This window comes from Oncorhynchus kisutch, linkage group LG5 (assembly GCF_002021735.2).
Source record: "Oncorhynchus kisutch isolate 150728-3 linkage group LG5, Okis_V2, whole genome shotgun sequence".
NCBI lineage: Eukaryota > Metazoa > Chordata > Actinopteri > Salmoniformes > Salmonidae > Oncorhynchus > Oncorhynchus kisutch.
The window spans coordinates 61,214,226-61,225,046 of record NC_034178.2 but is presented as its reverse complement, the minus strand read 5'-3'; the positions used below and the strand labels follow the sequence as shown (position 1 = coordinate 61,225,046).

At 44.8% G+C, this 10,821-nt stretch overlaps 1 protein-coding gene across 1 annotated transcript; it reads right to left on the bottom strand.

Moving 5' to 3' along the window:
• Positions 1-557: 557 nt before the first annotated feature.
• Positions 558-5,635, bottom strand: LOC109891637 (major intrinsically disordered Notch2-binding receptor 1-like). Its single transcript, XM_031823887.1, has 3 exons — positions 3,515-5,635; positions 1,811-2,044; positions 558-1,367 (listed from the first exon to the last, which is right to left on the bottom strand). The coding sequence occupies exons 1-3, from the start codon at positions 5,633-5,635 to the stop codon at positions 1,173-1,175; spliced, it is 2,550 nt and encodes an 849-aa protein (XP_031679747.1). The 3' UTR covers positions 558-1,172.
• Positions 5,636-10,821: the final 5,186 nt, after the last annotated feature.

Here is a 10,821-nt window from a genome sequence, read left to right as displayed (position 1 = left end):
AGGCATCCACATGGTCCTGAAGCACACCGTTGCCTAGGTTTGTATCACATTCCAATGGTAAAACTGTGGGGAACAAAAATGCAATTTCAGAATGTGGGGGAGACACAGTGAAAGTTGCACCCCTGTGTAGCAGATATAGGAAATGGTAGAAAGAGCACGTTGCCTTTTCTGTAGCCTACAGGCTGGTGATAAAATATATGACAATTTAATGACAAGGACACTTTTTTACATCATGCACGTTTCTTCAATCAAATAGCCTAACCTAAGACACTTTTTACATCATGCAGGTTTCTCCGATCACACAGCATAACCTAAAAAAAAATGTACTGTCATGTTAACAAACAACATCCTAAAAATATGTATTTTCAACATCCGGAAAATAAATATTTTCAACTTTCAATAGAACCGAAAATAAACCTTATTTCAACGTCAGGAAAATATGTATTTTCACCTTTCATTCAGACCTAAATTGAACCTAACTTCTATGTCTGGAAAATACATATGTTAGATGTCTTTTCAATGTGATTTTGCTTACTGGCACTATTCTAGTTTTGGGGGATGGCATTTTTTGGTCTTGCCTAGGGCACAAAACAGCAAGGACCGGCCCTGCAAACAGGGGTGGCATATCTCATGAAACAAATACATTGCCTTAGCCAGCGAAAAATAGCAGAAATCCCAGATTTCCCACTCTTTAAAAACCACTATGACAACAAAGTTGGTTTATTCAACATAACTTACTGCACCATACTGCTTAATGAGAAACAAAGGCATTCAAAGTTAGACAGTAGACCCATACAAATGCTGTGCTTTTTACAATTTAGAATTTTTTTCTCAGTTGTGCTTGAAAGAAATGAGCCCTGTAGGGTTTGTGGGCAAAAGGATAAGGCCAAAATAGCACTCAAGGGCATAACTGACTGTGATAACATGGGGATTCACAAAGAGTTTGCATTAGTTTAGCTTTGTCTTTTGTTATTACTCTCTCCTGAGAGAAGTGGTGCAAAGCATGGTATATGTAGGGCATACTAGTCCCCTACATCGTTATATGAAAAAATGGTTATATATCAGATAAACACTGCATTCAGACTTCAGAATCCCTGCATCTCATCATCGCTAATCTACCAATCATGTCAGTCTTTGTTTGGAGGTTTCCTGTCTGATATCCAATCAGAGCCTCAGGAGCTCATTGTGGCGATGGGGATGACAATGACAAGGACTATGGTAACGGCTGTGAAGATGAGCGCCCCCAGCTTGCAGGCTTTGGCTCTGCGCTGGTCAGCCTCTTTGCGCCTCAATAGTGTGTCGTAACCTGGCGTGTAGATGTCCTCCATCCAAAACTCCAGATTATTGGGGTTTAGAGACTCCTGGGCCTACGAGACAAAACATAAGGCCGCCACCACTCTATCATAACAGATGTTAGACAGTCAGATAGATAACTGTTTGAGTTTCTTCCTTAAAAGTCTTATTCACTGGGAGTTCCATTTGGATCCCAGTGAATATACATTTTCTGAATATATGTTTTCTAAAGATTCAATGACTAATCCTGGTTTATATCATTTTAGGAGAAAGCTCTGTGAAACTTTACCGAATGCTTTATGTTTTCAGTCTGTTGAATAAACATCATATTAATACATTTAAGCTTATAATAAGACATTTTAAGTGCTCATAATAACAACAAAATATTTCCTCTTGGAAAGCAGGGGTCTCAAACCTGGGGCCGATGGGCCAGATATGGCCGGCAAGTTGATTAAATGTGGTCTGTGGTTTAATTAAAGGAAAGTGTTACCAAAAGGCCAATAAGGTCCTAATGTACCTGCAGTTCCAGAGGGGACATTCTGGCCTCTCTGTCCTCCACGGTCCAGACCGGGGCTCCTCCTCTCCCCCCAGCCAATCTGGGGTCACAGGGCAGCCCAGAGGACAACCCAGGATTGGTCAATCCGCCACCCTTCTGACGCAAGAGAGAGGAACTGAATACTGGCTCCACCAGGTGGGAGTGTTTTTGAAGGGGGAGCTTATGACTCTGGGCGGAGTTCTTTGATTGGTCCATCTGCATGGAGCAAACGTAAAGGCAGAAACAAATGTTGTCATATTGGAATAAACGTGATCAAACTGGATACACACAAGCAGACATTCTCTTGCCTTCTTATCCTAAGTGGAAAATGACTGATTACAGTCTTAGAAAAAGTGCAATTTAGAACCTAAAAGAGTTCTTCAGCTGTCGCCATAGGATAACTATTTGAAGAACCCTTATTGATTCCAACTAGAACCCTTTTGGTTCCAGTTAAAACCCTTTTTGGCTCCATGTAGAACACTTTGAACAGAGGATTCTACATGGAACTCAAAAGGATTCTACTTGGAACCAAAAAGGGTTCTCTTATGGGGACAGCTGAACCCTTTTTTCGAAGAGTGTACGATGAAAGACAGTCCTGCATTGAAAGTAAAAGAGCCATGGGTTATACTAATCGACTATGTATTCAACTGACTACCTAAACCGCAGTCTGACCAATAGGCCAGCTAATTGCATGTCTGACTCAAGTTCTGCTTTAGGTTTGAGTATTAGTCTTTCCCATCTCTTCCTAAAATCCTAAAATCCGTAGAGCTTTCATTTCCTTATTCTGACACACACAGGTCCAAACTGGCCTTGTGAAACCTGACCAATGTTATAAAGTACTACTTAAGTAGTTTTTTGGGGTATCTTTACATTACTATTTATATTTTTGGCAACTTTTACTTTTCCTCCACTACATTATAATATATGTACTTTTTACTCCATACATTTTCCCTGACACACAAAAGTACTTGTTTCATATCGAATGCTCAAGCAGGACAACAATATAGTCCAATTCATACACCTATAAATATAATGCATTGTCACCCCTACCACCTCTTATCTGGCGGGCTCACTAATAATGTGTTTGTAAATGATGTCTGAGTGTTGGAGTGTGCCCATTGCTTTAAAAAAAACAAGAATTGTGCCTTCTGGTTTGCTTAATATACAGAATTTTTGGTATAGCATTTATGTTAACTTTTGACTTTTTAAAGTCAATTTAAAACCATATACTTTTAGACTTTTACTGAAGTAGTATTTTACTGGGTGACTCACTTTTATTTGAGTAAAAGTAGAGATCCCTTAATAGAAAATGACTCAAGTATGACAATTGAGTACTTTTTCCACAACTGAACCTGAGTGATCTTACAATAGCTCACATTCTGTATAACTTAATGTGAAATGAAACGTGAGAAGTAGCAGCCAGTCTCCTTTACCAGGCTCGGCCCAAACACCAACACACGAAAATACAGAGCAGATAACATGTTAAACCCTGAGACTGCTTCACAGCCCACACAGTTAAAGTCCCGACTTAACAAAATGATCACACTCAATAACACACACATACTCACTTACTCCCAACCGAATCCAAACATTTCGAAACAAATTGATGCATGCATACCAGCACACACACAAACACTCACTGACATACACTGTTACACTGTTGCACTGACTTAGGTCGTACATCACCTGCCGTTTTTTCCCGGGCTGGGCTTTCCCATCTTTACTTTTCGAGAACGACACCGTCCAATCCCGCGCAGACAAGTTGGAGACGACGCTCGGCCGTTTGGAGTCTACGCCATTTTTCTCCTCGGGCTTGGAGGAGGCCAGCCGAGAGAGCACCCCCTTCTTCCCCCCTTCGGTCTCGCTCAGACCTCCGTTTGTCTCTGTCTTCCCTTGGCTGCTACCCCACTGGTTGAAGTCCAGGCTGCCAAACGAATGCCCAGACACAGACAAGGGCTGGGGTTCCGAGGAGCCACCAGACCCAGGAGTGAGCGGATGGCTCAGGCTACCCAGGGAAGACCCACCACCGCTAGGCGGTCCCAGCCACCTACCTCCACTCCCTCCTCCCCCTCTAATGGCCTGCTCTTGTATCTTCTCATCCAGTCGCTGGAGGAAGGAAAGAACTTGGGAGATTTCGGCCTTGACCTCGGACAGCGACTCCAGGCGTCTCTCGATCTGGCCCATTCTCAGGAGGAGTTTACATACGCTGGCCTTGAGTCCGCCATCGTCGCTACCATCCAGGGAGTGAAAGAGCTTCTGGAGCTGGCCCAGGCGGCCACGCCGTGCCTCTGGGGTGTCCTGGGCTGCCGAGGGGCCCACGTCGTGGGGGTGGAGGACCCCCGTGGAGCCGCACATGCTCATGTCATCCAGGAAGCGGAAGATGGCGCTGATGTCATCCTCGCCCATCATGTCGGGGTCATCCATCGAGGTCATGAAGGACAGCCGGTCGGCATGCACCAGGCTCCGCAGGCGCCGGGGGTCCGGCATGGTGTCGGTCTGGGTGCCCCTGCTGCAGGCCGTCAACCCCCCTCCTCCAAGTGCGGGAATGGTGTTCCCCTCCCATCCCTTTGGAGGGGACAATCCACCACCAACGTTGTTTGTGGTGGGGCTGGGAGTGAGTCTAACCTGAAGAGAGCCCTCGGAGCCATCCAAACCCACCCCCGCTAAGCCCACCTCCCTGTCGTCCAGACTCAGGCTCTTGTCGGCCCACCCTGGCCTCTGGGCCCTGGGGGGTTGGAGGTGGAGGGAGGACCATTCTTGAATAGTATCCCCTGGGCCAAAGTATGTGGAGTCCTGGAGGTCGTCCAAGCTTTCATGCTTGGCCCGGCGCTCCGGCGAAGACCGACCAATAGTGGGGGAAGGATACGGGTTGGATAGCAGTTCAAAGCTGCGGTTGGAAAACAGTTCCTGCCTCCCTCTTCGTCCTACTCCTCCTCTTGGAGTCTGAGACTCAGTACTGATGGTCACCTGGGGAACCAGTTGCGACTGGTTGTGGAAGTCCTTCTTGAAGATGTCTCTCTTCTTCACGCAGGAATGCCGCTCCGATCCCGGCTGTGATCCCGGCTCCGATCCCGGCTCCGATCCGGGATCTCTGGGTGCCGAGTCTCCGCTCAGGGAATCTTTGGAGGACTCGCTGTCCGTCTCCAGGGGGAGGTAGATGCTCTGCATGCCTGGGATGCTGCCGCTGCCAGCGAACAGTGGGGTGTTGTGGCGCCAGTCGAAAGACACAGCCCTGGCACGGCTCGGAGGGGATGAGGAGACAAGAGAGAGGGGATCGGGAGGGAGACTGGCGCGCTTGCGGAACGAGTAATTTGATTTGGGCCAGAGCAAGCTTGGGTCGATGGGGCCTGAGATGGTCTGAGAGTCTGAAAGTGTGCGCACCCTATCACATCTGGAGAATCTCACTTCGTCAGTGATGGGCAAAGAGCTTTGCAAAGAGGGCTCTGGGGATTGGTCGATGTGAGGAGCGGGCTTGGCTTTTATTGGCTGAGCAGCCTGGGCCTCATCGGGAGCCCCACCCGTCATTTGAATGAGGTTGAATATAGTGACGATGTCAGCTGCCACGCCTATCGGGGATGTCCCCAGTCCCTTGGGGGTGACCCTGTCTCTGAAGAGGGTGGCGGGGAAACATGGGTCACGGCAGGCTGCGGAGAACAGCAGGCTCCTAAGCTCTGTGAGGTGCTGCAGGTCGAAGCGGGTGCTGACCATTCGACACAGGTCCTGGAAGGAGAGCCAGTGGCGCATAGCGGCCAGCTCCTCCAGAATACCCAGCAGGACCAGGGGGTACTCCTGTTGCAGGCTGGCCATGAGCCAATATCACCTTCATATCAACAATAAAATCAACAGGAGATGTGAGAACAATCAAAGTGGTTGGAAATAACTCCTAGGATAAATACCACTAATTTATTACCACTAATTTATTACCACTTGAATACCACTAAGCCAGAGTAAAACCTCTGGAGTTTAAAGTGTGTGCTAGCCTAAATAACATATTAGTAGAATATTATTTATCATATATCAAAATAACAAGAAATCACAATCTATAGCTAATTAATGAAGCATGCTCCCTCTTGCAATTTTATTTAATTCAAACCAAAAATATGTGGACCCTGGTGTTTTACTTCAGTGATGTAAAAATATCTATCTCACCGAGAGTCACACTTTACAGCAAGTGACCTTAATTTGAGCCTTAAAATAACTGACCAGATGATATGACGAGGAAATGCTGCATAGCCTATCATATACTGTACACCGGTTAACTCGAAATGAACCAGAAAAAAAATCTAGGCTATATGAAAAGCCAAACTTAAATAGCAGCATTTTAAAATACATCTTAAACAAATAAAATAGCACATATGACATACATTAATCTGATAATGTAGTAGTTTTTAAGCCATCTCAGAAGCACTAAAAGTTTAACAATTGGGAGAGCAGAATCAAACATTCATGGAGTCAATCCAGTCGGTGTCAATTAATAATCCATCTCATGAGAACATGAAATCATCTTCACTTGTGCTTGTTGAAAAGGTTGAAAAGCCTTTAAAGTAGGCTACCCTATTTAGAAACAATATTTTATCAACAGTCAGGATTTAAATAACAGTCACACAAAGTCAGAGACTTAGCTAGCCTACCTGTTATCTCTGGACAGAGAAGAGTTGAATTTCAACAGCAGCACCTCTGTTAGAATAACAGCACTGGCTTTGAGAATCGCAAAACAACCTCAGGTATCATATTGTCTGCAGATTAATAAAAGGGCGATATTCCTTTGGAAAGAAAGATCCAATCCACTGCACAGTTAATTCTCATCTGCCTGGATGAGCTCTGTTAAAACGGGTAGCTACAGACCAGGCTGAGAGTAGAAAATTAGAAACCAGGTCATCCTCTCACTAGTCCCTAAGTCCCCAAAGGAGCCTCAAAAAAGCATCCATTCAACTAAGTATAATCTCCCCGAATAGAATAGCTTTATGACACCTGAAATGTCAACACAAACTAGAGGCTACATGTAGGCTAATCATATTAATCATACACTAGCCTAAAATAAAGGTTGGCACAATATATCTCTGTGTGTGATGGAGTGTGGGAGTGTTTCTTTTAGGCTGTCAGATGACAAAAGTGTGTTTGAGTGTGTAAAGGAGAAAACAGATAAAAAATGTATGATTTCATAATTCAGACTCCTCAACAACATCTAGCTTGACAGTAAACCACAAGGCGTGGATGACCTGATCAGACACACACACCGGCCAGTTCTCCTGGATCTGTCATCATTAGCAAACATTAGCATCCATAAAGGCCCATACTTAAAACCCCATTAGACTGAGAGGAGAGGAAAGCTTTCAGCTTCTACATCTCTGTCAGTTTCACCTGTCAGCCATATAGGAATAAATCTATTATATACCGATGATGGAATCGCTTTCGATCCATAAAATGAGTGGATGGTATAGGAAAGCGCTTTTATATAAGATTTTATTCTACAGTACATCAATTATGATGCATTTGCCTAGAAATAACATGATAGTAGCAGGTAATTTCTGGCAATTGTTTGTACAATGTTTGAAAACAATTATAATATACTGTGTAATTCCCTTAATAGTTAACAACCATCTCTTCATCAAACTGTGTAATTACCTTAATAGTTAATTATCGTCTCTTCATCATACTGTGTAATTTACTTAATAGTTAATAATCGTCTTTCATCACACTGTGTAATTAACTTAATATTTAATAATCCTCTCTTCATCATACTGTGTAATTCATTTAATAGATAATAATCCTCTCTTCATCATACTGTGAAATTAACTTAATAGTTAATAATCCTCTCTTCATCTCTTTGGGACACAAGGCCAGAATGAGCTCCGTCCAACAGATCTCTCTCCAACAGATATCTTACCATGGTGTTATTGAGTAATTTCATATATAGATACTGGGTAATAATGTTGCAACACCCTCAATAGTAAAGAACTATAAACTATCTCTAACCACTGCTACAAGGTATTGTAATGGGTGACTTTAATTTACAGTTCTCTTACCATTGAGTTTTCTAGTAGGTTTACATGTAGATACTCCGGTCAGGTCAGCCACCAACTTCTTTATTAGACATCAGTCCTAGTGAGTTAAACCTTGTGAGCTGACATGGCAATTAATCTACCAGAATTAGCTAAGTGCCTTTACAGTTTGCCCAGATTTCCTTGCAAGGATGGTGTGGTGGTGCATAGCGGGCAATACAGAGTTAGAGGTAGAAAAATGTGCCACTCCACAAAATCTCTCTCTATCTCGATCTCTCTCAGAACCAGGAAGTCCCCCTAGTATGTGACCCAAATGCAGGAATGGGGGGTCAGGAAGAGGGGGATGTTGACATGATGGCTGTTGACATGACAACTTTGGATGAAATGCAGGCTGAGGACTTTGGAGATTCTTCTGTGGTGGTTGAGGCTCATTTACAGTGGGCGTAGGGTCCCGGGTAGTGAGAGAGCAGGGTTTGGGATACATGTTTCCCAGTTTCAAATACACCAGGGTAAGCAGCTTTCTGATGGACTTTCAGTCTTTTCTGATTAAATGCTATCACTAATGTGGCCTCTGTAGTGGGTGGAAGAAGTGGGGCCTGACAGGGTAATTTTGTGTTCAGAGTCTGCCACTCTCCTGGTTGTACTGAGCAAATGGAAGTCTAGGGCACATCCAAATATTTGTTAATCGAGCTACTTATGGCACTTTATGGGGTGGGGCAGAAAGGGTGTGTAAGGTATGTTTTCTGTGAGTCCCAGCCCATGTAGGGGTTAGGAGGAAATGAAGCAGCAGATAAGGAAGCTAAGGCAGCTCTGAAGAGGGAGAAGGTAGATGTGGTGGTCCCGTTTGGGAGGATGGAATGTAGGCGCATCATAGCAGAGGGGATGACTCAGAAGTGGCAACGTGAGTGGGAGAGAAAGGAGAGCGGAGGATTGTTTTTCTCTATCCAGAACTCTGTGAGGAAGGTCAGTAGGTACCTGGGGAGAGAAAGGGAATGGGGTTCCTGTTAACAAGGCTGAGGTTAGATCATTGTGGATTGGGAGGTGGGTTAGCTTTATAGGGAAACATACAGATGGGAAGTGTGAGAACTGTTGGGAGGTGGAGTCTGTACAGCATGTCCTGCTATAATGCAGGTGGTATAAAGAGAATAGGAGGGAATTGTACTGTGAGCTGGCTACAATTTCACTAGAAACTCTCTTGGGTTCAATATGACCGGCAGTGCGAAATAGCTTGACAGCTTTTGGCTTTTCTCTATACCACTGGCCTGCACTTACTGGTGCGAGGCTGGAATATGAGATATATAAATGTATAATACCTACGCCAACCTGTGAAAGGCAGCAATGCATCGGAAAGTTACAAGAAGAAGAAGACAAGAAGTACCTCCTACAAACTTTCTCGAGTCGCTGAGTTTTCTGTCTGTGTGAACAACAACAGTCCAAATGGCACAACAGAGAGTTCTGCTGGACCAGGACCAGTTCTGTTGTTCTGTCTGTCTGGTTCAACCGAATGATCCGGTTACTATTCACTGTGGACACAGTTACTGTAGGAGCTGTATTCAAGGCTGCTGGGATCAGGATGATGACAATTGCACACAGTCCCCATTGCACACAGACCTTCACTCCAAGGCCTGCTCTGAGGAAAAATAACATTTTGGCTGAGGTGGTGGAAAAACTGAAGAAGACAGGACTCCAGGCTGCTCCTGCTCTGTACGATGCTGGACCTGGAGATGTGGCATGTGATTTCTGCACTGGGACCAGAAAGCAGAAAGCCCTCATGTCCTGTCTGGTATGTCTGATGACTGCTGTGAGACTCACCTCCAGCCTCACTATGATAATTTTGGACTAAATAAACACAATCTGGTCAAAGCCACCGCACATCTACAGGAGAAGATCTTCTCTCGTCATAACAAACTGCTGCATATTTATTGCAGTACCGATCAGCAGTGGGTTTGTTATATTTCTACAATGGATGAACATAAAGGCCATGATGCAGTGTCAGCTGCAGCAGAGAGGACTAAGAAAAGGGTAAGGTGACTTTGAACATGGCACAGTCAAAGGATGCCACCTTTCCGACCAAACAGTTTGGCAAATTTCTGTAAGGCAAAAAACTGTAAGTGCTGTTATTGTGAAGTGGAAACTTCTAGGAGCAACAACAAAGGCTCATCCGCAAAGTGGTAGGCCACACAATCTCACAGAACAGGACTGCTGAGTGCTGAAGCGCGTAGCGTGTAAACATTGTATGTCCTCGGTTGCAACACTCACTACCGAGTTCCAAATTGCTTCTGGAAGCAATATCAACACAAGAACTGTTCGTTGGGAGCTTCATGGAATGGGTTTCCATGGCCGAGCAGCCGCACACAAGCCTAAGATCACCATGCGCATTGCCAAACGTTGGCTGGAGTGGTGTAAAGCTCGCCGCCATTGGACTCTGGAGCAGTGGAAACGTGTTCTCTGGAGTGATGAATCACGCTTCATCATCTGGTAGTCCAATAGACTAATCTGGGTTTGCCAGATGCTAGGAGAACTCTACCTGCCCCAATCCATAGTGCCAACTATAAAGTTTGGTGGAGGAGGAATAATGGTCTGGGGCTGTTTTTCATGGTTCGGGCTAGGCCCCTTAGTTCCAGTGGATGGATATCTTAACGCTACAGCATAAAATGACATTCTAGACAATTCTGTGCTTCCAACTTTGTGGCCACAGTTTGGAGAAGGCCCTTGGCTGTTTCAGCATGACAGTGCTCCCGTGCACAAAGCGGTCCATACAGAAATGGTTTGTCGAGATCGGTGTGGAAGAACTTGAATGGCCTGCAAAGATCTCTGACCTCAATCCCACTGAACACCTTAGGATGAATTGGAACACCGACTGCGAGCCAGGCCTAATCACCCAACATCAGTGCCTGACCTCACTAATTCTCATGTTCTGACCTTGGTTATTTTGTTATGTCTTTGTTTTAGTATGGTCAGGGCGTGAGTTTGGTGGGTTGTCTATGTTCT

Bases quoted from the DNA above. Each gene is read 5' to 3' on its own strand.
- LOC109891637 (XM_031823887.1), bottom strand. From the start codon at position 5,635: ATGGCCAGCCTGCAACAGGAGTACCCCCTGGTCCTGCTGGGTATTCTG. The intron at 2,045-3,514 runs GTGATGTACGAC...TGCTCCATGCAG, and splicing joins AGCCCGGGAAAAAACGGCAG to ATGGACCAATCAAAGAACTC. The intron at 1,368-1,810 runs GTACATTAGGAC...TTTGTCTCGTAG, and splicing joins TGTCCCCTCTGGAACTGCAG to GCCCAGGAGTCTCTAAACCC.